Source organism: Delphinapterus leucas, chromosome 3 (genome assembly GCF_059928025.1).
Source record: "Delphinapterus leucas isolate spDelLeu-1000000601 "Yukka" chromosome 3, BTC_Dleu_Yukka2, whole genome shotgun sequence".
NCBI lineage: Eukaryota > Metazoa > Chordata > Mammalia > Artiodactyla > Monodontidae > Delphinapterus > Delphinapterus leucas.
In genome coordinates, this window is record NC_143131.1 from 133,857,705 (window position 1) to 133,885,619 (window position 27,915).

A 27,915-nucleotide genomic window follows, 5' to 3' on the forward strand; every position below is an offset into this window, starting at 1 on the left:
AACTGCATGTAAGTATTCAAAATTCCTACCCTGTTCTGTCAAAATCCTGCTGAAATCATTTGTGATGGGTAAGCCTGAAATTGAAACCATCAAAGAGAAAAGCCAGCCTGGGTCATTTTTGTCAGAGCTAATCTGTATTTTAAATTGGAGGTGTCTAAAGGGAGACACATTTTGCAAACACAAACACTGCTGAGTGATACCAGACAGGACTTTTTCTTCTCCTTCTTCTCCTTCTCCCTTCTGAAAATGCCAGAAGCCCAAATGGAAGTACTCATAGGGCTGCAGTGTTATACACCAAAGAGCAACAAGAAGTACACACTGGTGGTTGGCTTTTCTTCCTTGTGAAAAGTAGCAATGCCTGCGGCTGGGGGATAGGAGTTAGACAAGTCCAGGCTATTGGTTTTCGTGTCCTCTGTGTTCTGCTGGCCATTACATTCTCAAGGCCCTGAACGCTGCCACGAGCACGTTCAGGCAGAGGCAGAGCCTCCCAGAACTTGCAAGAAAAGCAATTCTGTGAGAGAGGAATTGTAGTGGGTTGAATATCGTCCCCATGCCCACCCCCCGCAAATCATGTCCAAGTAGAACCTCAGATTGCAACCTTATTTAGAAATAGGGTCTTTACAGATGTAATTAGTTAAGGATCTTAAGATGAAATCATCCTAGATTTAGGACAGGCCCTAAATCCAATGGCCGTTACCTTTACAGGAAGAGAAGAGGACACACAGAGCCACACACAGAGGTCATGTGAACACGCAGGCAGAGATGAGAGTGATGCTGCCATAAATCAAGGAATCCCTGCAGCACCAGAAGCTGGAAGAGGCAAGGAAATATTCTCCTCTAGAGCCTTCAGAGAGAGAGTAAGGCTGTGCTGATACCTGGATTTCAGACTGCTAGCCTCCAGAACTGTGAGAGAATAACTTTCTGTTGTTTTAAGCCACCTTGTTTGTGATAATTGTTACTGCAGCCCTGGGAAACAGATATAGGTATTAAAGGAAATTGACATATGAAGAATGAGAGTGGCCTTCCATGGAGGAAACCAGCCTAAGAAAGAAAAAGGAAATGGGTGCTGAGCACACATAAGATGACTAAATGGGTATAATGATTTGCATTGAATCTAGAAAAGTGATGGTCCAGAGCCGTGGTCTCCAGAGAGGGCTCAGTGCTCACCTTGACTGTGCAAGGCCATCCACTGGGAGTGGGGAAAACGAGAGCTTCTGTTTACATTTAATTAAACTGAATCCTTGCAACATTTATTCGGGAGGGATATATTCCAACATGTACATGTTAGTATGGAGGTGTATTTGAACAAATTACCAATAAGCGTTTTACCACTAATAATACATTTTTAGCCTGGTCAAGAGAGGAAGAATGAGTCACTTGGAGGCTATGGTAGACAAATTAAAGAAACCCAAAGGTATCTGTGTCTAATCTTCAGAATTTGTGATATGTATATGTATGGCAAAAGAGACTTTGCAATGTGATCAAGAGAAGGCTCTTGAGATGGGAAGATTATCCTGCATTACCCAGTGGGCCCAATGCAATCACAAGGATCCTTATAAGAGGGAGGCCAAAATGTCAAAGCTGGGATAGGTGAGGATGGAAGAAGAGGCCAGAGAGAAAGAGAGATTTGAAGATCTTATATTGCTGACTTAAAGATGGAGGTAATGGGCTGAAAACCAAAGAAAGCAAGTGACACGGAAACGCTGGAAAAGGCAAGGAAATTGATTCCCCCCCAGACAATTCGGAAGGAATACAGCCCCACCAACCCCTTGATTTTAGGACTTCTGACCTCCAGAACTATAAGATTAATCTGTGCTATTTTAAGACACTACCATTCAGGTAATTTGTAATAACAGCAACAGAAAACTAACACAGAGACACTAGCCTCCAAGACAACAGTGGCTCTGGGGATGGGCACATAGGATGAAAGGCAGATTGACTTTCTATTTAAAAGTTTTTTGTACGCTTTGTAGTTTTGTCATGCAGGTGTAGTATCTATCTTTAAAAAATTAGTTAAATTGCAAGAACAACAACAAAAGAATCTTAAGATTAACCATGCTTTTCCCAGGTCCACGTACTCACCCATGCTTCTGATGAATATCAGATTTTCCTACAAGGTGAGAATGTATTTACATTAAAAAAAAAAAAAACCAAAATAGGGACACCTTAGCAGTTAGAGTTCACACTGTAAATTAGTAAATTGGCTTGCTGGTTTAATTTTAGGCTCTTGAGTTCTGGGTATACATGGGTACTCTGAAAAATGGAATTTCTGTAAAAAATTAACCCCAGACCTCAGAGCACAGTGAGGCTGCCAGTCGGCCTCCCTCATGCTTTACCACCACTAAGTATTTCCCCCAGACTTCCTGGCTCTGTGACCCTGGGCAAGACATTTCCTCTCTCTGAGCCACAATTTATTCATCTGAAAATGCTGCTATTTCACCAGCTGATCTCCTATGTCTTTTTTAACCTTTATATCTCTGGAAAACTTTTTACAAAGTATTTGAAGGACCTGAGAAAATTATCATTACATAGTAATTTTTTTAAGGATATAAAGCTATACTTAGTGTAGGGAATGAACATGTAAATACTTCAAAATATATATACAAACACATGCATACCTCTTGTTCCCCAAAGAAAACTAAAAAGAAATCCAGGCTAAATACACCTGACTTTGAGTGGAAATATTGTAGGCAATTCAATTTTTTTTATTAATACTTTTGTATGATGTCTAATTTTCTCAAATGTGAAAACTTTAACTAAAATATTCCGTGTATCATGTGCTAATTACTGAAAACTCTGCAGGATGACTTAGTCGAGGGCAAACTGTTAAGGGTGTGTCATTTCTCTGAAGCAAGGCCACAGTGACATTCTAAGTGAAACTTTGAAGATAGCTGTTAGAAACTCATTCACCCACAGCCAAAGAAGGGTTTTGTGGTGCTATTAGAAAAAGGCACCTCCTATGATCTAAGAGTACTGAGGTATGATGATGTAACAGGATATATATATTAGTCATTTTTAAAGGTCAAAAACGTTTTTTTTTAATATATAATGAGTGCATATAAAAACTGGTGAAATCCAAGTAGAATTTGTAGTCTAGTTAATTGTATTGTACTGATGTAAATTTCTTCATTTTGATAATGTACGGTAATAGTGTAAGATGTTGTCACTGAGGGAAGCTGGAGGAATGTGTAGCTCTCTCTGTACTATTTTTGCAAGTTTGTGGAAGTCTACAATTATTTCAAAATAGAAAGTTTTTAAAAATCAGTTTAAATATCAGCCATTTCATATAGTTCAATCTAATCTATGCATGACACGTAGTAGCTTTGCAGTAAAGACTTGTTGAACAAAAATGTTGAATGAACTTTAAAGCAAGTTTTAAAAGACTATAGAGAGAATGATTTTGTAAACAATTTGAACATTTTTATGAGAAATAATAATAGATGTGACTATGCTATTAACAACAAAAAATGACCTGAGAGGATATAGCCCAAACTGTTACAGTATTATCTCTTCATCTCAATCATTTGGGGCGGGGGCTGGGTGGAATGTTTGGAATACAAGGAACTTCAACTTTATAGTGTTTTAACTTTTTATTTTACAAGAGCATCCATTTATTTCATAACATGAAAACTAAAGTTTAAATGTTAACAGTACGGCATGAAAACACCATCTTTCCCTTCAGAGGACTTCTCATCTAGTAGGGTAGGGGGCAATGTTCAGTGTACACTCAGGAAAACAAACCTATCCAAATAAATTCACATCTGCCCTTTCTAAGGAACGCATCCAGTATCTGGATGGTATAGATCAAGGGCTGCAAATGACAGCCTAGGGGCCAAATCCAGCCTTGGCCTGTTTTTGCACAGCCTCAGAGCCAAGAATCCTTTTTAGATTTTTAAATGGTTGGGAAAAAATCAAAAGAAGCAGAAGAACTCATAACACATAAAAACTGCAGGTACTTTATATTTCATTGTCCATCAGTACAGTGTTATTGAAGCCTAGAGACACCATTTGCATGTGTGTTATCTCTGGCTGCTCCTGCAGTGTTAGGGCAGGGTTGAGTAGCTATGACAGAGACAGCACAGCTTGTAAGGCCTGAAGATGTATTATCTGGCCCTTCACAGAAAACGTTTGCTGACTACTGGTAAGTGAGTCTACATGCAGAAACAATGCCCATGGAGTCAGGGAATTAAATGTGTTCTATCTGAGTACAATTTTGAAAACCTTCAGACCTTCACACCCTAGGGTGATGAGGGAGTAGACTGGACCTCATTCTCTTACTCAAATAAAACCATGTGCTTTGTGCAATTCTGGAATGGCACTGAATTTTTAGGGTAGAAAATCTTTTAAGAATCTGTTTTGAATATTGCCCGTTTCCAGCCCATTAACAGAAATGTGCTTCAAAACTCCTAGAACCTCCCTCTCAGAATCAGTTTACTGAGCATTATCACATGCCTAGCATAGTGATGAGCACTTCGTGTAAATTATTTCACTTTAATGCTTACAAAACCCATTTTACAGATGTATAAACTGAGGCTGAAAAGTTTAAATCACTCATCCAGGGTAACACAGACAATAAAAGGAAATTTGAACTCAACTCAACTCGGAATGACTCAAAAAATCATGATGGTAACCTCTCTGAGAGAAACGAAAAAAAGCATATTAAAATCCTATTTGAAAACGTTAACTCTCTAACCAATGGGTTTCATGCCAGAAATCACCTGGAAATAAGAGCACTATCTTCTCAGTGGGTACATTTAAAAACTCATATTACATATGTTGACTCATCACTGAATTCATAGACACTGGGACTCATCGGTCTCTACTTTTAAAACAAATTTAGTTTTGAAATAAGTCAATTCAATGATACAATCTTAACACAACCTAGAATTTCAAAAGTCAGAACTTCAAGCCTTCAGAGAAGTTTCTTTCCTTTCCTAGGTAGCAGTTGGCTTATGCTGTCCCCTTGTGGCTTACTTGTGGTATGGTCTTAAAAATCCAAAGAACAGCAAAAGGATCCAAAAGTCTGAATGTTTTAGATTTGAAAGGAATTCGAAATTATCTCCTCTGATGCCCTTTTTTTAATCAAGAGAAAAATTTAAATCTAGAGAGACAGTTTCATTTGCTCAAGGTTTCACAGTAATAAGTAACAAAGGAAGTGACCAGAACCCATACTTCCTGACCTCACCTAGCAGCACTAACGCAGTTCTGGAATTTCAAAATACCTTTTGAAAATAGAAACAGGCATTTACTGAATTCACATACTTCCTTTAAATTTTGGAGACCCCTGCATGTTTTTGATATGTGGAACGATCAAAAAGAGTACGATGGGGCTTCCCTGGCGGTGCAGTGGTTAAGAATCTGCCTGCCAATGCAGGGGACACGGGTTCGAGCCCTGGTCTGGGAAGATCCCACATGCCGCAGAGCAACCGGGCCCGTGAGCCACAACCACTGAGCCTGCGCATCTGGAGCCTGTGCTCTGCAACGAGAGAGGCTGTGACAGTGAGAGGCCCGCGCACCGCGATGAAGAGTGGCCCCTGCTCGCTGCAACTAGAGAAAGCCCACGCACAGAAACGAAGACCCAACACAGCCAAAAATAAATAAATAAATAAAGTTAAATAAAAATAAATTGGATCATATATTTTTTAAAAAAGTTTTTTTTAAAAAAAAAGAGTACGATGCACTTCAATCAATCAATCAAGAGAGCATTACATACATGAATCAGGTGTTCCTTAGCTCCAAGAGAAAATTGGGTAGGGTCCATTTAATTTCGAAAGGAACCAGAGAGCAAATTGTGTTGGCACCCAAAGTGGTTCATAAAGGGGGAGGAATGATGCGATGACTGCAGTCTTACACAGGTGAGGTAACAGAAGGAAACCAGAGACTCAGAACACCATTGTTTGAGAGTCACCCAGTTCTAAACTGTGTCTCAGCCTTCCACTGCCTCCAAGGATGCCCAGCAGCACAAATGTCCTCATCATTGTGAGAGCTCAGAGTCACCACCTCAGGCTACTTCTCCCGCGTGCCAATCTCTGCGCGTCTCGGTGAAGCACAGACACGACCTCATCCCTAATCCTTCCCCACTGGACTCCTCTCTGAGGGGCAATGCCTAGCACTGCTCTGCACACACCAGCCGATCCCTACGTTTTAATTGAGGGAGGGGGCAAGGTGCACATTTCACAAAGAACCTCTGGATTATCAACAACAACAATAATAAATGGATACCATGTACCAAGCACTTACTCCATGCCCAGCACAGTGCAAAGTGTTTTCCATGTTTGATCTCAGAGCATTCTGCACTAGGTACCATTACTGTCCTCATCTCACAGCGGGAGTCCTGTGGCCTAGAGATGTCAGGCAACTGGCTCAAGTGACATAGCTAGCAAGGGAGAGAGCAAACCTCAGAGGCAGGATTACCTATCCGTAGAGCCCAAGCTCTTATCCTCTGGGCTCTATGGCCTTTGGGAAGTGTGGCAAGAGCTCACATACACTTGCTCTGAAAAGATCAGTGCTGGAGGGTGCATGACCATGCTATTTCATGGCACGGTGGGAAGTGGTCCTGTTGGAATGGAACCCTAGCCCTCCACTGCCTAGGTGGGTGCAGTTTCTGAAAAGACATTCTAAAAATTATTATTATTGATGACAATGTTAAGCATAATGGAAGCAGCTAAAAATGCACAGAGTACTTTCACATTTATTATCACATTTGAACTTCAAAATGAATCTATGAGGTAAATAAACTTGGGCAGAATTATTGAGAGGGGAGGAAGCTGAAGCCCAGAGAGGTCTCGTGTCTTGCCCAAGGCTGCAAAGCTGGTGCTGATTGCTAGTAAATGGTAGAGCAATGATGTCTGATTCCAAATTTCACTTCTGTTTCCCTCTTCTGCTTCTGGGCATCACAGGAGTTAATAGTCCACAAGTGTGGGTAGGTTCTTGCCAAAGGGCATTGGTACCTTTATTCATTGATTTGTTCGTAGTGGGGAGAACAGCTACCTCACCTCATCACAGAGCTCATTGAGGTTTATCTATTGATCCTACCCTCCTGTGAAACTGGAGATGTCTCCAGCACCTGACTTGGTGTCCGAGGGACATTTTGGTCTGCAGAGCGGTCACCCAGCTCACCTGGGTAACTGTTAGTGAGGACCCATCTTAGGGCCAGCTCCGAGTTCTATTTTCAGTGGATGGTACCTTACTTCACTTTCACTTTCTGTTCACCTTACCATGGACATGCGTCTCCTAAAGCCTGGCAACTTTCTTTCGTCTTATTTGGTTGACCTTTCTGAAGGTGAGCTGTTAGATGCTAGAATTACACAGATTCAATCCCAACTTTAATGGAAAAAAAAAAAAACATTTGTACGGTTGATAGATGTAAGACTATTGTGAGAAGCATCATAAGAATCCACTTTTTGTCCTTTTCCTTCATCCCCAGACTGCCAGCCTACCAACTGATTCCAGCCTGCGAACAGCACTGGGCATGAAAGATAAAACAAACAGGCTACTGCCTCGCGAAAGATGTTGACTTTGAAATCTACTGCATCCAATTTCTTTCCTCCTAACAACGGCATTTGTGAGTGAAAATGAGCTTTGCTTCATTCCCCTGCCTTCCTCTGTTCCTTCTGCTGAACTTGCACTGAGAATGGCAACTCCTCCTACAAGTTCTTTATGCCCTTGATCAACTGAGGACCCAGGAAGTGTCAAGTTCTGACAGGACTCAACTTTGACTTCAATGAAATAGTGCAGCGCAGGGGAAAGAGCTCTGATTTGGGACGCAGAAGAGAGTCCTACGTAGGACTTACTTCCTCGTCTCTTTGAAATTTTTTCACGCTTCTGTGCTTCAGTTTCCTTCCGTGTAGGACAAGGAGAGTCGACTACACCAGCAATTCCTAAATGCCTTCTTGGGGCTAGGGCTGGGCTTCAGTTTCTTGGATCCACCCCAGAGGTCCTCATTCTGCAAGTCTTGGATAGAGTAGGGCCATCTACGCTTTGACTAAGCTCTCTGTGGTTCCAGACCATGGCCAGGTCTGGCATAGACAGACTGGATGATCTCAGAGTTCAAGGTGTTGGTTCCCCAGTCGTCTCCTACCTCCCTGGGAGGTCTGCATGAGATCTGATTGCTCTCCCACCTTCATTGATGCCAACCTAACTCCCCTGTCTCCTATCTCCATTTCTAGACCAAACCCTTCCTCTCCCATTTTTGATGGCCTCCCCTCCTCCTATAACAGTACAAGCCTCCTCCCTCTACCCTGCCTCCCCTCTAAATATTCACCCTCCAACTCCTTGAAAGAACGCCTAGCATTTATTCTCTCACAATGGCTCAGCGTTGGACTTCAGGGTGTCCATCCACAACGCTCACCCTGTTCGCTTAGCGGTCCTGCCACAGTTCACAGCCACCTGTCTAGATGCCACATCTGACCGGTATTTAGAATTCCCTCATATTTAAGTACACACCCCATAATCTTTGTCTCCTGGACCACTTCCTACCTCTGCTGTCTCTCTAACTGGCCGCCTGGGCCAGCTTTTCTGCCTCTACTACACCTTCTCCCAATGGAGCCGTTCCTGTAAGGAGGTGGGGTGTCTGCCTTCATCCCACCCTTCCTCTCCCACAATATCTTCAGACAATGCCACAGGAGCTTCAATGACGCCCTCTGTTAATGAGACAATAGAATCAAGTATTTAAGAGCTAATTTTCAAGAGTAAAGAGACCTGGGGTTCCAACTCTGGCAAATGTCTTAACCTCTGCAAACCTGTTTCTTCTCCTTTACAATGAATGCAATAATAGAATCTTCCTCACGGATCTGGACGATGCCTCATGATGAGATAGTGCACTGAAAGCATGGAGCCCAGCCCTGTCCTATAATAAGCACTCAGTAACTGTCATATCATATCGATAGGCCTGAACTCTCCCTCAAGAGATAGTACGTATGAAAGTTTTGGCATAGGGGCAACTCCTTATTCAGCACAGTAATGATTCTTTGATCACAGGAGGTGCCAATCATGGACACCCAATCCCCACCGAGGCATCCGTAAGTCCGCCCAACCTCACATTTCCAACGGCCTGTTAGACATTTCCCAGGGGCACTTCAAAGTCAAGATCGCCCAAATAGATTTCACTCTTCCTCCTGGGGTTCCTTTACCAGTGAATCCATCACATCAAGCTGATCTCCCAAGTGCGGAGAATCAGTCATCCTTCCTTCTTACTCCAGTCACCAAGTCCTCTCAGCTCAAAGTCCTAAACGGCTCTGACTCTGTCCCTTCGCTGCTGTCGCTGCTGTCATTATCCTAGTCGAGACACTCACCTCCTGCCTGAGTTACTGCAGGAGGCTCTCTGCCTCCAGCCTTACTCCCCTCGAATACATCTTCCACACTCTTGCCAGAGCAATTTTTCCCAAAACAGAGCTGAAAATGCCATTCCCGACTCCAAAAACATGACTGGACCTGTGTGACCCCGGAACGAAATCTAAATTCTTCAGCCCATCAGTCAAGTCCTTTAAGAACCCAGGCCACTCCTAGCTTCCTGTCTCCATTAGATTAAACTAGACTCTTAAACAATCGCCAAAGATTTCGTGCTATTATAAGTCCCCCTATTTCTGCTCATGCTGTTCTCCCTGCCTGTTCACCCTTCTCTGCTCAATGAGATGTTCTCATCCATAAAGAACCAATTCAAGGATCACTGAGTGAAATCATCCTGGCCTTTCTTTCCAAGTTAGAATCCTGCTCTCCCTTCTTTGGGTCCCCAGGGCACCTTTTCATACTTCTATCCCAAAACCAAGCTCACTGGATAATTGTTTGCTCTACACAAGCCTGTCTGTCCCACCCCTTTAAGAACAGAGGTCAAGACTTCCTCATTTTTGTATGTTCTGGGTCCTGCACAGGGAAGCACCCAGGGAAGCCATGCTTAATGAATGACAGATTTGAAAGGCCTTTACCAAATATCATGTGACCTATTTCCATATATCCAAACCAAATGCCAAGGTAAAGATATAAAATCTCATCTCTAACCACTTTTCCCTCTGAGAATCCTTTGATTCCATGGCAAGGCCAGCTTGCTCTGGACCATGACGCTTGGGCTGGTTTTGTAAAACAGAAAGATACAGTAAGAGAACAAGAACTCCTAAAAGCACCCCATCCCCACTCCCCCACCATCCAACCCTGGGATGGAGAAAACACTACTGTAAGAATCTCAGAAAAGGAAATTATGACTATTGCCAGAGGAATGTTCATTTTTCCCCAGTTTTCCTGGGTTGACAGCCAAGCCCTCACGCATATTTGGGGGCATTAAATTTGAAATTATTTCACAGCTTGGACTTCATACTGTTGATGAGTATAATGATCTACCTGGGGGCTGAGAAAAAGTGAATCCTAATACTTGAGGAGCAAATAGGAAAATCTGCCCTCAGGGAAGCTCTGTTGAGAGACAGTGGCTGCCAGTCTTGGGACAAAGGTTAACTGTACGTGGGATCAGGAGAACTGGCCTTGGTCTCAGCAGCCTCCCTATCACTGCAAGCCCTCTCTCAACTCACTGGCCTTTGCTGGGCCTCAATTTCCCATCTGTTTTCCACTGACAACACCTCCCGAGGAGTTCGTGGGCCCAAATTTCAAACCTCTGAAACCTGGGTAAGAGTCTCAGCTCTCCCTCTGCCTCACTGTGTGATCTCAGGAAAGTCATTCCACATCTCTGAACTCTATTTCTAGGCAGCCACAGAGTGGAGGTGAGGATTTGACACCCTGACTAGGGCTTCTTCAGATGATGTCTGCAGACCAAACACCTTCAAAGCAGAGGAGGGCACCAGAGCAGGAGATACATACTTGGAGGTGTCTAATCAAATAAATAATACAAATCAGGAAGCCCTTGCATGGCAAACTCGATCACAGCTCTTTTTCAAGCAAAACTTGATTTCTGAGCCTAAATTATAGAGTGAAGCCTCCCTAGATTGAGTGATGTGAGAAGGACAAAACAACTGAGAGGCATCAGAAGATTAAAGATGTCCACCAGAGGAACAAAACCCATAACTGATAGTTCCATAGAGCCATGTAATAAGCAGCCAGTGAAAAGCTTTCAGAATCAGATTTATTTTAATAGTGAGTCGAGAATGACTGCCATGAGATTTTTTAAAAAGCTTTCTTCACTTCCCCAAGTTTGCAATTTTGCCACTCATCAGCTGTTTTCCTGGTGCAATTAGCAGTTAAAAAATCATAAAACTAAAAAGTCTCTGCCGTGTATGTGAGGGTTTATTCTCTACTGTATTCATTGGTCTGTATGTCTGTCTTTGTGCCAGTGCCATACTGTTTTGATTACTGTAGCTCTTTAATATGTTTTGAAATCGGGGGAAAAAACAAAAAGTGTCTCTGTATTTGGAAGGAAGTGAGTCAGCTGGGAGCTGGTAGATGTGGCCTCTTGCTCCCCAGCCAGCCTGGCCAGAGAATGAAGATGTGTGAGTAGGAAGATCAGCAGAGATCCAGTGAGCAGAGGGGATCAGAATCTGTCACGAGGACTGTCATTTACTAGCCAGTAATTATGGACCAGACATTTTTCTCATGCATTTCCTCACTTAACAGCCCTATGAACCATGTACTATTATCTCCATTGTACATTTTGAGGAAACTGAGATTTCAAAAAGCCTAGAACAAGAACCTGATATTCTAAAAGAAAAAAATAAAGCATAAAACGTTAGAGCTGGTATATAACCCTGAGCCTTCACATTCCCCAAATGAGGTCTTTTAACCCCCACCTCAGGCTACCGAGAAGAATGTGAGGAGAAAGGACTAGAAAAAAAGGATTTCGGATGTTATTGAGGCACTAAAAGTGAGGCTGAGGCATAATCTGCAGAGGATTTAATCCCAAGCCACCCGATTTTATTTAGGAAATGACATGGTGATGTGGGTCTCCTCACCTTAGCTTCAGAGTCCTTACCCAATAGAGATGTTGGGTCACTATGGAGCAATTTGGGACCATTTCACACATTCCTGTGGCCAAGCAAGAAATGAAATTAATCCTCAGGCTAGAGGGACTGATTTGAGTTTCCAGCTACCTAGAGGCATAAGAGTTCGTATTCCCCTAACAGGCTGCCTTTAGCTGGGGGGAAGAAACCTATGAGAATTTTTATTGTTGTTTGTTTGAATTATGGTTCCTAATCATTTGGAGCTTTGCAGAATTCTTGGAGAATCTAATAAAAGTTCTATACTTTTTTCCCCAGGAAAATGTGTGTGTACATATACAAACACAACTATATATATTTATAATTTCAGGGGGGTTCTTGTCCCCCTGCCAAGTTCATCCACAGACAACTCCATTTAGGAGTCCATGTACACATTTTAATAATACCCCTGGAAACTGGGTGTGATCCCACCTCTCTCTGCACTACTGTGTTGTGTGATCTTGGGCAAATCACTCCACATCTCTGAACTCTGTTCCAGGCAGCCAAAGAGAGGAAGTAAAGAATTGCCATTCCAGGTAATGCTAATTTTAGGGAATAATAATTGTAGCAATATCCACTTGAACAATTTAAAGCAGCCCTCAACCATGGAAGCCTTGCCATCCAAAAATTACATGAAGACATGAGGAAGGAATTGGGAATATTTAGCCAAGGTAAGAAAAAGCCCACAGAAGCATGTAGGTTCTCTGAAATGGGTTGAAAGCATTTTTATGCAAATGAAGAAGTAGTTTTATTCTCTAAGTGCTTCCAGAGAGTAGATGGGGCGGGGGCAGCCTACCATGGGGTCAGAATGGCATCAGAGTTGAGCACAGAAGGGTTAAGTCCAGGTCCATCATCTACCAGACAAGATATATAACATTCATGGGCTCTAAAATGGAGGTGATAATGGTATCTATCTCATAGGATTTTGTGAAAAGTCAAATGAGGTAATGCATGTAAAATGCAGAGCGTTGAAACAAAGACAGACCTCAGTAGGTGTTAGCTTCTATAATAAACTCCCTGACCCTCCATTTCTTTATCTGTAAAATGGGGATAATACCTATACCTGGCTAGAAGGTCATTGTTAGATTTAAATAAAACAATATAAGTTAAAACCCTTATACAGCACCTAACACCTAGCTAAATCCTCAGTATGTATTATAAATGTTTCATTACAAAAACCGATGGAAAAAAGGATGTTAAATGACAAGAACATGATATTTTATTTCAGACTGGAAGGTAAGGCAAAATAAACTAATACCTAAGAGTATGGAATCAGAGCTAGACTTCCTGGATCTGGCACCCAACAGCTGTGTGGGCTTGAAAAAGCTATGACAAATAGAGATTGGAGCATCTGGTAAGAGGGATTGAATTAAGTGGCCCAGGAGAATAGTTGACCCCATGCCGGCACATGATATGTGCTCAATAAACCCTGGCTTCTTCCACAACGAACAGATGTTACACAGAGACTGACAGACCTTCCTATAACCAGCTCCTCTTCAGTAGTACCGCCTACGGGTATGGGCACAAGTGTTTTCTCTCCCAGGGTTTATCAAGCAGCAGTGAAATGAAATTATCAGGGATATTATAAAAGATAGTAAAACATCAGATGACCTTCTGTTCCCTTGCAATTCAGTGTAAAATAGTCCAAGATTTAAGTGGAATAAATGAAACATTTTGCAAACTCGTTGACCATCCTTTGTCACTTTTCTAGTTGCTACCTTCTCTTCTGCCAGAAAATAGGCCCCCACCCTACCACATCCCACGGACAAAGAAGGTTTGGATCACTGGCACCTTGTTATCAACAACCAGTCCAGGTTTCCCGTCCTCCCACTGTGTGAGTTAGTGCATGCCAAAGCTTTTCAACATGAGATCGCCCTTGCATTTCTCTTGATTTAGAGTCTTCCTTCAAAACCTATCTCCTTTCCGCTCACTCTTGTCTGGACCCTCCAATTCCATCTTCCGAGCCTTTGTCAGTGATGCTACATTGCCTCCTTCACAGAGTTAAAGGATGGCTGTTTTCTGGCTAATAAACATAGAGAAAGACACTCCAACTCTCTGTTAATCAGAACAACAGAAGAATGAGATGACATTTTCTTCTCAGGAGATTGAAAAAAATTAAACAAATGGTTATATTGAGTGTGGGGAGGATATGGGAAAGCAGATACTCTGTGGGTGGGAAGATAAATTAGCACAGCCTTTCCAGAGGACAATTTTGTAATAGCTATAAAATTTAGAAGCACACATTTCAGAGTTCCCTGGTGGCGCAGTGGTTAAGAATCCACCTGCCAATGCAGGGGATACAGGTTCAAGCCTCGGTCTGGGAAGATCCCACATGCCGCAGAGCAAATAAGCCCGTATGCCACAACTACTGAGCCTGCACTCTAGAGCCCGCGAGCCACAGCTACTGAGCCCACGTGCCACAACTACTGAAGCCTGCGTGCCTAGAGCCTGTGCTCTGCAACCAGAGTAGCCACCGCAATGAGAAGCCTGCACACCGCTACAAAGAGTAGCCCCTGCTCACCGCAACTAGAGAAAGCTCGTGTGCAGCAATGAAGACCCAACGTAGCCAAAAATAAAATATAAATAAATTAAAAAAAAATAAAAGCACACATTTCTTTGAACCTAGCATTTCTCCTTCTTGGTCACCACCCTAGCTAAAGAAACGCTTGCATGAACACTAAGGAGACACCTATAAGGATCCTCACTGCAGAATATTTATGATGTGATGCTTTGGAACAACCTTAGTGCCCCTCAATGTGGAATGGGTACTATAAGTACCCATAGTAGAAAATACTATACAGCAATTTAACACAGTGATGGAGATCAACATGGACCAAAAAAGAAAGTGGTCCAATGTATAATGTTAGGTGAATAAAAATGCAGAAGGCTGCACACAATATGACTACATTTTTTTTAAATCCACACACAAAACACAACTGTATATTTCTATATCTATACCCACTCATAAGGGAATAGAAAAAGATCTGAAGAATGATCATCTTCAACTAATATCAGTGATATTACAAAACAATGTATCCCTAGGGACTTCCCTGGTGGCACAGTGGTTAAGACTCCACGGTCCCAATGCAGAGAGCCCGGGTTCCATCCCTGGTCAGGGAACTAGATCCTACATGCATGCCGCAACTAAGGAGCCGGTGAGCTGCAACTAAGGAGTATACCCGCTGCACCTAAGACCCAGAGCAACCAAATAATAAATAAAAATAAATAAATAAATAGCTTTAAAAAAAATGTATCCCTAACAAAACTACACTGGTGTACAATTTGCATAATTTAAAATAAATTAGTAATGTTTTGAAAGATGAATGGTTGCTTTTCCTACTAGCATTCCTAGCTTCAGATCCCAACAGAGGGTTTTCAGAAATGAGGCAGAGAAGGGATGGAGCCAACACTGATGCTTTTAGCAAATTTCACTTTCATCCCAGCTGGCGGGAGGATGTAGGATGTGACGACAGTGCAATCAAAAGAGCAGAATTCCAAGACAAGCAGGCAGATGACAGATTGTTCCCAAGTCCAAAGGCAAACCACTCACAGGAGAACAACTCCCCTACCTCTTGGCTGAGAAACCACCGAGTCACTCGCTTCCCGCATCAATGCCTGGCGTGTTGACTGGAGAGCCCAACTTTTAGACCCTGGAAAATATACAAAGGAATGGAGAAAACAAACTTAGGTAGATGCCTGTCTTCCTATTTTGTGGGGAGGTGGTGGGGTGGGGGGGCACTCTCCCCCTAAACTGACTTCTGTCATTAAAAAAAAGGGCTGGGGCTTCCCTGGTGGCGCAGGGGTTGAGAGTCCGCCTGCCGATGCAGTGGGCACGGGTTCGTGCCCCGGTCCGGGAAGGTCCCACGTGCCGCGGAGCGGCTGGGCCCGTGAGCCACGGCCGCTGAGCCTGTGCGTCCGGAGCCTGTGCTCCGCAGCGAGAGGGGCCACAACAGTGAGAGGCCCGCGTACCGCAAGAAAAAAAAAAAAAAAAAGGGCTAATGTTTACTGAGCATTTAGTACATTCCAGACGCTGTTCTAAGTCATCTACCTGCATTCTCTCACTTAATCCTCAGAAAGAGACGCAGGGTAAGTGCTTCATTATTCCCATTTGACCAGTTAGGAAGCCAAGGCCCAGAGAGATTAAGGAACATTCCCAAAGTCACACAGCAGAGAAGAGGCACGATTTGTACCCAGGCAGTGTGACACCAGAACGCACACATGAACCACTCTATTTTACGGCCCCCCTATACTCTATTATCACAAGCGTTGATTTATTTACCTCATAGATGTCTGTTTTCCTCTGCTTGATTATAAACTCCACTAAGGTAACAGCTACCTTTTGCACGCTTACTAACAGGCCAGGCACTCATCCAAATTTTATATGCATGAAGTTACACAATGGAGGGCAGAGACCCCCAGGGGAAAGCAGTACAACTGATAACCAAGCCCAGGTAGGCCCCTCTAGCAGCTGCAAGGCTGTGAATTATTTTCAGGGTGTTCTCTGCCCCTGGGCACTAGTAAGTACCTAAAGAAGTCTGGCTGGATGGATGAAAGGACAAATGAATGAAAGAACTCTCCCTCCACTATAAACAGCCAAGGAGTCAAGCGAGTACACCCTCCGGGGTTTCAACACAGGAGACCAGTATGCTTGGAGCTGGGGGATGAGATAGCCGAGTGCCACCCAGCCTAGAGCGGAAAGGCAGATATTCTAGAGGTGTGCTACCGTGGAGAACTGCACAAACAAATCAAGGTCAATGGGTCTCTCTCACACTCTCAAATCCATAGGGAGGGATGAGCCACAAATGCGGTATTGATACCAATTTGTCCCAGGTGGACTTCATGGCACACAGGACCCAACAGTCATCTCTAGTCATCTGACTTGGTGACACACTATTCAGTGTTTCCCTCAGGCTAAGCGGTGAGGAAAGAAAAAGAGAGAACCCCGGCCACATACCTTTGGATGTGAGTAAGGCAGTGTCTGCAGAAGTCGCCTCAGTGCTTCTCTGAGAGGTCCTAGGGAGAAGGACAGTTTCTGAGTCTGGAAGAGAAAAAACGTTTGGTAAAAGGCAGCTAAAAATAGGTGTTTGTGCTGAGTGGTGGGATTTGGGGCTATTTTTATAGTTGTCTTTGTACTTTTCTATGTTTATTCCAGTTTTTCTTCCAAGGATTGTAAGTAATTTTTAGAATCTAGGGGAAAAACTGCAAACGTAGTATTCTAAGATGATTATTTTAAAGACCAAAGGAATAAAAAATTACATATAAAAATTGGCTTAGGGTTCATGGACCTTAGGCGACTACACAGAGTATAATGGAATTAGCCAATTCGATACTGTAAAGTTGTTTAAATTAATCCAGGCCTTATTGAGGCAGCTGAAACGCCTAAGCTTTCAAGCTATCTCATGATTCTTTTCTAATATTCTTACCTCAGAATCAGAGGTTGAAACGTGGTGGGAGCTTTGATAAGCCCCCATAATTAGTGGAGCTAGTAATTCAGTGAGAGTTCCAAGATGTAGGATCAAGAAGGATTCAGGATGAAGGAAGGAAGGAAAGGAGGGAGGGAGCTAGAGAGAGAGAGAAAGAGAGAGAAAGGAAGGAAGGAAGGAAGGGAGGGAGGGAGGGAGGGAGGGAGGGAGGGGGAGAGAGAGAGAGAGAGAGAGAGAGAGAGAGAAAGAAAGAAAGAAAGAAAGAAAGAAAGAAAGAAAAGAAAGGAAGAAAGAAAAGGTAGAACCAGTTCATCAAGGGATATTTTAAGGCATCTGGAGGCCTTTCCTCAGCCAATCTCTAATGCCTGAGTAGGGACTTAAGCCCCGGCAGGATGGAACTGGTGTCTGACCCAGGTTCACATTTCCTGGTTCTTTACTAAGTGTCCCCAAGACTCCTGGGAGGTCAACTGGAGAACCAAAAATGCTGACTGTTCAAAAGCACAAAGGAAAAAGAAAAGCAACAAAAAAGGAAATCATAAAACAATGAAAAGGAACAATTTAGTGAAACTATACACACACACACAGTTTTGGGATGAATTGTGTGGTCCCCTCCCACCCCCGCCCCAGCCCTACTCGAAAATTCATACATTGACGCCCTAAGCCCAAGTAGCTTGGAATGTGACTGTATTTGGAGATAGTGCCTTTAAAGTGGTAATTAAGGTAAAAATGATGTTACATGGATGGGCCCTGATAGAATATCACTGGTGTTCTTACAAAAAGAGGACATTAGAACACAAACACACAAAGGAGGAAGACCATGTGAGGACACAGGGAGAGGACGGCCATCTAGAAGTCAAGGAGAAAGGCCTTGGAAGAAACCAACCCTGCTGACACCTTGATCTCAGACTTCTAGCCTCCGGAATTGTGAGAAAGTAAACTTTTGTTGTTTAAGCCACCCAGTCTGTGGAATTTGTTATGACAGCCCTGGCAAACTCATATACAGACACACACACACATAGACCTAAGAGCAAGTTGCTGGGCTGCCCCATTCAGCAGGAGAACCCTCTTCCAAGGGATCCAAGATACATCTGACCAGAAGAAGGGAAAGAATGACCCGTTGAACCAGGCACCTGCAGTGAGGATGGGCCCTTCTGTGGAAGGCTCAAGGGTCAGAAGTATCGTGTCTTCCTCACGAAGGGACTCCCGTGTTGTCAGAGGGCATGTGGCTGCCGTGGTGGTGAGTGCAGCAGCGGTTCTCATCTGAAGCGGTGGTGTGGCTGGCAGGTCAGGTGTAGGCACGACTGTGGTTGTTGGAAGCACAGCTGTGGTTGTTGTCACGGCGGTGGTGGTGGCGGTGGTTGGGCGATGGGTGGTTGTTGAGCGCGTGGTCGTGGGACCTGTACCCAATAGAAGATACGTCTGGTGCCAAGTGGAGACGGAGGAAGACAGAAACACTACAGATGTAGCCGGCATCCGTCCATTTCTCTGCCTTTCTGCTGCCTCACCCGGCCCACGAGCCTGGACCACTAAAATGCCCATGAAAACTGGGTGTCTTAACTCTAGTCCTGGCCTTTCCAACCTGTTCTTCACACACTGGCCAGAGTAATCTTTGAAAATGACAAATCTAATTATGTCAGTCCCCTACCTACACTTTTTTACTGGGTTCTCCTTGCCCTTAAGATGAAGACCCAACCCCCAACCTCACCCTCAGGGCCCCACCTGATCTGCTCTTTCTTTCCCATCTCGGGCCTCCACTCTATTCTCCTCAGTTTTCCCCAGCCCACTGGCCTTTCTTCAGTTCTTCCACAGTATTAGTGACCTCCCATCTGAGGGACTTTGTACCTACTGCTTCCTAGACTCTCTCTTCCTTAGATGGACTCCTCCTTAACCCTCATGTCTCAGCTAAAAGGACGCTTCTGCAAGGAGGTCATCCGCATTCGACAATAACAATGTTTTTTGCACACTCATACTTGACCTTCATAGCATTTGTTGCATTTCCTAACTACACATTTATTTGTTGATTGTTATGGAATGTCTGTTTCTCCTAGTACACTGTAAGCTCCACGAGGGAATGGCTGGTATTTATTTTGTTCTCTGCTACAAATCTAATACCTACCACAATGTCTGGTACATAGTAGGTGTTCCAAAAACATGCATGAATGAGTAAATGAATGATCCCACCAAAAGTGAGCCCAAACATAACATTTCAGTCAAGCAAGATGAATAAGCTCTAGAAATTTGCTGCACACATTGTACCCATAGTTAACAACAGTATATTGTACACTTGAAAATTCATGAAGAGGGTAGAACTCATGCTAGGTGTTCTTTCTACAATAGAAATTAAAATCTAAAAAGAGCGAGTCCAAAGAGTGTAACATAGGGTGAAAATGTAGTCTCTTTCAGATATTAAAGATTGGTTCATGCCCAAACCACTCACCCCCTAAACATCTGAATCTGAGTTCATTAGCAACAGTTATTCTGCAGATACCACCCTCTCTTAAATATGCCAAATTTCCACTAACTCTAATGGACCAGAAAGACATCATTAGTTTCAAGTGAACTTAGAAATGTCCTCATAGAGTGCTGATGTCAACCAATATTTTATAGAGTAAGAGCTGGTTATATCAGGCTTGAAAAGCAAAGCCTTGGATTGGCATCATTTAACTTCAACAAATCCTAATGATACCTCTATCTCACAAAGTTGCTGTGAGAGAAAAATATACTAGATATATATATTCAGTATATTAAAAGTATACTTTCATATATGCTTGTGAAAGTTCCCTAATTAGAAGCATCCCCATCAGTTGTTCTCAATTTTAGAGCACATGAGAGTCATCGGAGAAGCTTATTACTTGCATGGCTAGCTAGAACCTGCCTTCCAAGACGCCAGTCCAGTTAGGAACAGAGCCCAAGAATCCTCAGTCCTCGGTGCAGGCTGAACACAGAGCTGAATTTGAGAGGCTCCATTCCAGAACAGCAGGAACAGTGGTTATTGTTCACATAATTCAACCATAGGCTGTACTCCATGCAGCTCAAATCGTTACGAGTTCCACCATATTTCAAATTTCATCGAAAGCAACTGATGGTAACGGAAGGAAAGATCACCTGAAAACTGCTATGACTATCTGCAAATCCCCTGCCCTTTCCCCTCTGCTGGAAGTTGGGCTTATGGGCTGAAGCTGATCCATGAACAACACATTTTATCTCATTCATCCAATATTTTTTTAAATTGTGAAATCTTTGCCAACATGCAAAATTCAATATACTTCACATGATAAGTGGGAGATCTGAAAGCACTGGGCCCAATTTCTGCAATTCCCTAGAGAAGAAGCAGCTGCCCTCTTCAGAGTGACCCTGAATTTCACTGGTTCCCTACCCCCCACCCTCTACCCCTCACTCATTTCTGTGGGATTTTTGGCTCCCACAGCCATCTGCTCCAGACTGTGGCTCCTCTAGTCATCAACATGTCTCAGATTTAATCTGCCCACTCATTGCTTAAGCAGCTTCGGCCTCTCCACCACCATGCGCTGACTCTATGACCCATGACTCGTGAGCCTCTCCATCCACAGACACAGCCCCTGTGTGCTCACCTCTCAGCTCCAGACGGATGTTCCTCTTCACATCGTTGAACCAGCCAGGCACCTCTATGCGGCAGCAGTACACACCACTGTCACCTTCTTTGGTGTTGAAGATGGTCAAGGAGACATCCCCTCTCCGGATATTCCCCAGAAGTTGGTATTTTGGCAACTTCCTCGAGACCACCCTTGTCCCATCGGTGTAGAGAAGCTCATCATTGCATTTGGAGTTGGGACACTGGCCTTTGCCCCAGCACATGCCGTTGCTCTTAGGAGACCAGGATGAGTACGTACAGGGCAAAGTCACCGACTGACCCCAAAACGCTCTCACGACACTCTCTGATGCAGCTGCAGCTGTGAGGAAAGATGAGAAAACTAGGCTGTAAGGTACTGAAATCTCTCAGATATGCTCTACAGGGATTGTGCAGATAGATGCTTCCAGGAAGATGAAGAGGGTCGTAGTGTGTATGTTTCTTTAGCCCAAATTCTGGCCTGCCCTTAGCTGCTGCTAAGCTCCTAACTCCACACCCCTCCATCCCTCAAGTGGAAACAGCTGACCGCCTGAGTCTGCTCACATCTCCACAGCAGATTTGCTGATTAAAAAAACCCTGACCGGCGCTTCCCTGGTGGCGCAGTGGTTGAGAGTCCGCCTGCCGATGCAGGGGACGCGGGTTTGTGCCCCGGTCCGGGAGGATGCCACATGCCGCGGAGCGGCTGGGCCCGTGAGCCATGGCCGCTGAGCCTGCGCACCCGGAGCCTGTGCTCCGCAACGGGAGAGGCCACAACAGTGAGAGGCCCGCGTAACGCTAAAACAAACAAACAAACAACAAAAAAAAACCTCTGACCTTAAGTACCATTCAATAAAACAATAAATTCTCCATGGAAAATCCTGACCCTTTAATCCAATGCCACTAACTCATATAAACAGGTCCAAAACTGCACTCTACCCAGTGTATCTTAATAGGCAGTGATCACCTACTACTGACTTGAATGCCTCAAATGGGTCTCTGTCTGTCTTCCACCCCAGAGTGTTGCTATGGCAGGGAGACAGGCTGATGAACTATATCCCATTGTCCTCTTCTCCTTTTAGTACTGGAGGTAGAAATTAATTGCTCTGGACCATTTGTTTGTTGCTAGAGAACGTGAACTTAGGTGGAGTTTGTGGATTTTTTTGTTTTTAATGTTAGAACTGGAAAGGAATCACAGGAATTCTTTGGAATGGCAGCTGTGACATAAAGATGCTGGTGATGAGGTTGACCATGTTAGCTATATGAAATAGAACATAGCACCATTTTTAAAATGAAGTATCTGTGTTTCCCAACTTCAGCTGCTCACCAGCATGGCCTGGGGAGCTTGCTAAAAATACCTATTTTCTTACCCAACCCTGAGTCAGAATCTTAGAGGCCAAGGCCCATGGAAATGTACATAACCGAGGCCTCCAGGTTGTTCTGATGTCACTGACCACCCACTCTGTTTGAGGACCACTGGACAGCCTCTTCTAAGATAACTTCCATCTCTGAGAGTCCGTGAAAGTTTTTCACTGCTGCAAATGTTAAGCCCTCTGATTTAATTGAGCATCAGTGATTGTTCTCAATCAAACCATGCTATTGACAGGAGAGCCAGGCAGGCTATAGCTCCAGTGTCAGGATGACATCCTGCTCCTGCTTGAGGACCTAGATCCCTTTTATATTTTTTAAATTTTTTTAACATCTTTATTGGAGTATAATTGCTTTACAATGGTGTGTTAGTTTCTGCTGTATAACAAAGTGAATCAGCTATACATATACATATATCCCCATATCTCTTTGCTCATTGTTTTCTTCAAGGTACCCTCCTGTAAGACTCTCCGTTCACTAACTCTGTTAACCCCGTTGGCTAAGTTGTGTAAGACATGGCCAGTAGCACCGTAATCCTCCCGGACCCTAGGCGGCAGCAACTTCCAGCTATCCTTCTCTGGGAGAAGATGAGCTTGAGCCCTAGTAGTTGCCCAGGTAGTAAGCCAGATGAGGTACTTGCTGGGTTTTGCAAAGTTTGCTCTCATGATGAAAGGTCATTCCAAATTCAGACCCGCCTGGAGCCTTCCCTAAACTCATCGTCTCTTTACTTTGCCACAATGGAGATGTTTCACAGATTGTACATGCTGTGGAAGCCCATTTTGCCTCCCATGAAGCCAGGGAAAAAAATAAAATTGTCTTCAACCTCAGCTGTGATAGCAATGCAGAACACATGCACGAAAAACCAATGACTTCTAAATATGAGCTTGTTCCTATGAATATTTGGTAAATTAATAAAAAATGTGGGACAGAATTATTTCTACTGGAGATCCAACAGTTTATTATCCCAAGTATCGCAGTATAGAAGGAGGCATCCTACTACTCAATAAGGAAAGACTAGATAGAAAAACTGGCAAAGGCAAAAAACACACGAAAGGATGCTCAACATCATTAATCATTAGAGAAATGCAAATCAAAACTACAATGCGATATCGTCTCACATCGGTCAGAATGGCCATCATTACAAGCAATAAATGCTGGAGGGGGTGCGGAGAAAAGGCAACCCTCATACACTGTTGGTGGGAATGTACATTGGTACAGCCACTATGGAGAACAGTATGGAGGTTCCTTACAAAACTGAAAATAGAACTACCATACGACCCAGCAATCCCACTACTGGGCATATATCCTGAGAAAACCATAATTCAAAAAGAGTCATGTACCACAATGTTCATTGCAGCTCTATTTACAATAGCCAGGACATGGAAGCAACCTAAGTGTCCATCAACAGATGAATGGATAAAGAAGATGTGGCACATATATACAATGGAATATTACTCAGCCATAAAAAGAAGTGAAATTGAGTTATTTGTAGTAAGGTGGATGGACCTAGAGTCTGTCATACAGAGTGAAGTAAGTCAGAAAGACAAATACCATATGCTAACACATATATATGGAATCTAAAAAAAAAAAAAGAAATGGTTATGAAGAACCTAGGGGCAAGACAGGAATAAAGACACAGACCTACTAGAGAATGGACTTGAGGACACGGGGAGGGGGAAGGGTAAGCTGTGACAAAGCGAGAGAGTGGCATGGACATATATACACTACCAAACGTAAAATGTATAGCTAGTTGGAAGCAGTCACATAGGACAGGGAGATCAGCTCGGTGCTTTGTGACCAGCTAGAAGGGTGGGAGGAAAGGAGACTCAAGAGGGAAGAGATATGGGGATATATGTATAACTGATTCATTTTGTTATAAAGCAGAAACTAACACACCATTGTAAAGCAAGTATACTCCAATAAAAAAAAAAAAAGAAAAACTGGCAAAGGACAAAACAGGCAATTCATAGACAAGGAAATATGAGTGATCAGCAAACTTCAACTATTAGACTGGCAAAAAATTAGAATGCTGATGATATGAAGTGTTGGCTAGACTGGGAGCTGGGAAATGACTTAGCCTACTGGAGTAAACTGGAGTGAAATGGGGTGTGAATTGGTACAGCCACACTCTGGGGAAATTCGGCAGTTTCGGTTAATACTCAACATGCAAGTGACCTAGCTAAGCATGGGCAATTTCATGGTTTGTTATTTGCTCTAGAAAAGCACAGGTGCACAAGGAAGCCTATTTGCAAATGTTTACTGCAGTGTCATATGTGTGTGAATGAAATGAACAGCGTGTGTATGGGGAGTGGCTAACCTATGGCACAGTCCTTCCGTGGAACCACAATGTACAAGATTAATAGAATTAGACAGATGTATATCCATCGGCATGAAAACTCCAAGCCTTATCAACGTATGAAAAGGAGAAATTTCAAAATGACACATAAAATACAAAACCATTTTAAAAAATAAATAAACCAGTTGGCAGGTTTTGTGGGCACAGACATATGAAAGTAAACGTAGAGAAAAGTGGCTGGTGGGACATACACCCAACTCATTGTGTCAGCAGCTCCATGAGCAGAGGAAAGGGACTGGGGTTGAGGGCAGTAATCAAAAGGGATTTAACTTTATAACATTTTAATTGTTCCACCAAGGGTGTCTCTGTATTACTTATTGGATTAAAAATTAATGTTAAAAAAAAGGAAGCAGGTGTGGCAGAAAAACACCCATCAGGCTTACATTGAGAACCTCATTCTGCCAGTTACTGCTTTTGTGTTCTTTGGAGGAAAGCCACACTAATCCTGACCTCATTATCCTCATAAGGCAAAGGGGGAAGATAATACTCGCCTCAGAAACAGTTCTCAAGGGCTTCCCTGGTGGCGCAGTGGTTGAGAGTCCGCCTGCCGATGCAGGGGACACGGGTTCGTGCCCTGGTCCGGGAAGGTCCCATATGCCGCGGAGCGGCTGGGCCCGTGAGCCATGGACGCTAAGCCTGCATGTCCGAAGCCTGTGCTCCGCAACGGGAGAGGCCACAACAGTGAGAGGCCCGCATACCGCAAAAAAAAAAAAAAAAAAAAAAATAGTTCTCAAGTTCACAAGAGATGGAGTATTAAACGCCACATGAAACTAATAAATTATTAGTACAAATAACCAAGCATTTCTAATCTTAGAGATAGGATAAGAAACTGTTTCTTTCCAGCTGCAAAATTATCTGAAGCAAAGGAATCATTGGTATTAAATCAATTTCTCTTTTGGGGGATTACCCAGGATGGTGGGTACAACCTAGGTTCTGGTGCCAGCTTGGTTTCTTCTCTAGCTGGTGACCTTAAACAAGGCCTTTCCCCAGTCTGGGTCTCAATTTCATCATCTGCAGAGGGAAGGGTTTGATCTGGCATCTTTTAAGAGCACATTCAGTTCTGATCACCAATGAGTCTGAGCAGTCACTGCCTTCTAAAGTGGTCATTTTAGAAAAGGCACAAATGAAAAACAAAGAGATCATCCACCAGGTGCTGCCTTCTTCAGGTAGGGTTGGAGAAGCCCACTCAGTCAGTGTCCAGCCAGTAGCCGGAAAGGTGGTCAGAGCAACTTTCAGCATCACCAAACCCTCCACACCTCCAGGTCCCAGGACAAGGTAAAGACCAGGCAAAAACAATGATAAAGAAAGGGAAAGGAACTGCTTTCATTCCACTAACTCCCACAGGGTATCTGGGGAGAGAGACAGTTAAATGAGCAACTACTACAGGGCGACAAGTTCTCTAATGGCGGGACTCCAGGGAGGACAGGAACTCACAGCAGAAACACTTAAACCGGTTTGGAGGCTATGGGTAGTCAGGAAAAGCTTGACTTAGGTGGAGACCTGAGGGTGTATGGAGTTCTAGAGGAAAGAAAGGCACAAAGAACAGTATGACAAAGGCTTGTTTTTCATGGAATGTAGGCGTTTTCTCACGCAGCACATTTGAAAGATTCACGTGCAGAAACTATGAACTGTTAAAACTGCAAGGGACATTAGATATTGTCTAGTTCTAGAATCATGGATTGTTAAAACTGGTCTTTTCCAAGTCCCTCATTTCTTCCGTGGAAGGGCCATACTCGCCAGTGTCAAAAGTTAATGACCAAGATACAACTTCAGCTCAGCCCAGTGCATTCCACCTGTATAGCAGCAGGATGTGAAGGTCTATACTGGTCCACACCTAGTGTGCGTACATTTGCATCATCCGAAACCTGGAAACAATATGCAGAAAAGGTAAACCTCACCTGGACGCCTGACCCCCAGCAAAATAAAACAAACCAAGAAGCAAACAAAAACTCGTAAAAATAAAGAGAAAAATAAGGATTATAATAAGGCGTCTTAGCAGAACAAATTCCCCTGGCTCTGATTGTGCTAGTAAAACCTGCAAAGGACATTTCTTTTCCCCATGTTATCTGACCCCTTATCTCTGTGTCTCTTCTTAAATTACCATTCCTGGTATGAACATAAATACCCCCACCCTAAAACTCCCAAACCAGTCTCAAGATAAACCCTGTGTCACAAAGAAAGGGAGAGACCTTCCAAACAAGAGAAGCTGAGTGGATGCAGGAATGAAATGGACTTCACCTTTATAGATCAGCCATGGAAATCCGGGAGGTGCCAAGCCTCCAGGGACTCCTGGATGGAAGGTCTGAGAACACTTACTCAGATAAAGCCGCTCGAGCTCAATCACCAGCCAGAGAATCAGAGGCCCTTTGGACATTTTGGTTGTTGGCAGGCCCCAGGAGTCGGTCTGTCTGTCCAAATTCCATTTCTTATACTCCAGTTAATGCTGACAGGGCGGGATCTTTGGGTTTCATTTCTCGTTTTGCCTCATAATCTTCCCTTTCCCCCTCCTGAATGGCCTTCCTCAATCTGGGATGTATAATAAAATGTGCTGAGCACGTTTCTCCTGCCCATTAGTGTGTGTGCAAACATGTGGAGTGATGGTGTGGGCATGCATGTACTCCGTTGTCCACTCATATAGGGGGATTTCCTACACGTACATGAGCATCTATGCTTGTGTGTATGTGCACTCATCCTCCTGGCTACCATGCAGCTTACAGTAAAATGCAGTTAACTCTCCCCTCTGGCAGTGGTTTACACACAGACTCCTCATGTGAGCCAAAGGCAAGTTAGATGGGAATTTGGCTGTGCTCCCATTCTGGGTCCTCCCTCACCCAGCCCCTGTACCCCTTGCCCTGATAATAGAGAAATAAAAGCAGGGCTGCCATCAACTATCACATAAGCCAAAAACACCATTAGAGTTTACCGGGCAAGGAAAGAGGTTCACTAGAGGAAGCATATCGTGATAGTTACCAGACAGGCTCAGGTAAGAAACAGGCTCAAGGTCTGGGCCCAATTCTACCACTTGCTAGTGAAACCACTTGATGGAGAGGAGCACGCGAGACAGTTCATGAACTAGATTTCAGGGCTTGAACTAGATGATATTTATGGCCCTTCTGCACGCTATGGATTCAACAGTATATCCAGAACCACAGAATCATTTAGAGGAGGAATCAAATCAGTGCTCACCAACCAGATGTGTTTCCTAAATCATCATTATTAGTTATTGAGTGCTTAATTATATGCCAGGCACTCTGCTACATAATAGAGCTGTAT

General features: G+C 43.6%; 1 protein-coding gene across 1 annotated transcript in view; it reads right to left on the reverse strand.

The window, feature by feature from the left end:
• TIMD4 (T cell immunoglobulin and mucin domain containing 4) overlaps positions 1–27,483 on the reverse strand; it is a 36,766-nt gene extending 9,283 nt beyond the window's left edge. Inside the window, exons 1-5 of the mRNA XM_089909615.1 lie at positions 26,959–27,483; positions 20,926–21,264; positions 18,466–18,732; positions 16,863–16,950; positions 15,482–15,552 (exon numbers count right to left, since the gene is read on the reverse strand). Of these exons, the coding sequence (XP_089765741.1) occupies positions 15,482–15,552; positions 16,863–16,950; positions 18,466–18,732; positions 20,926–21,264; positions 26,959–27,016 (823 nt within the window). The 5' untranslated portion in view covers positions 27,017–27,483. The remainder of the gene's footprint in view (positions 1–15,481; positions 15,553–16,862; positions 16,951–18,465; positions 18,733–20,925; positions 21,265–26,958) is intronic.
• Positions 27,484–27,915: the final 432 nt, after the last annotated feature.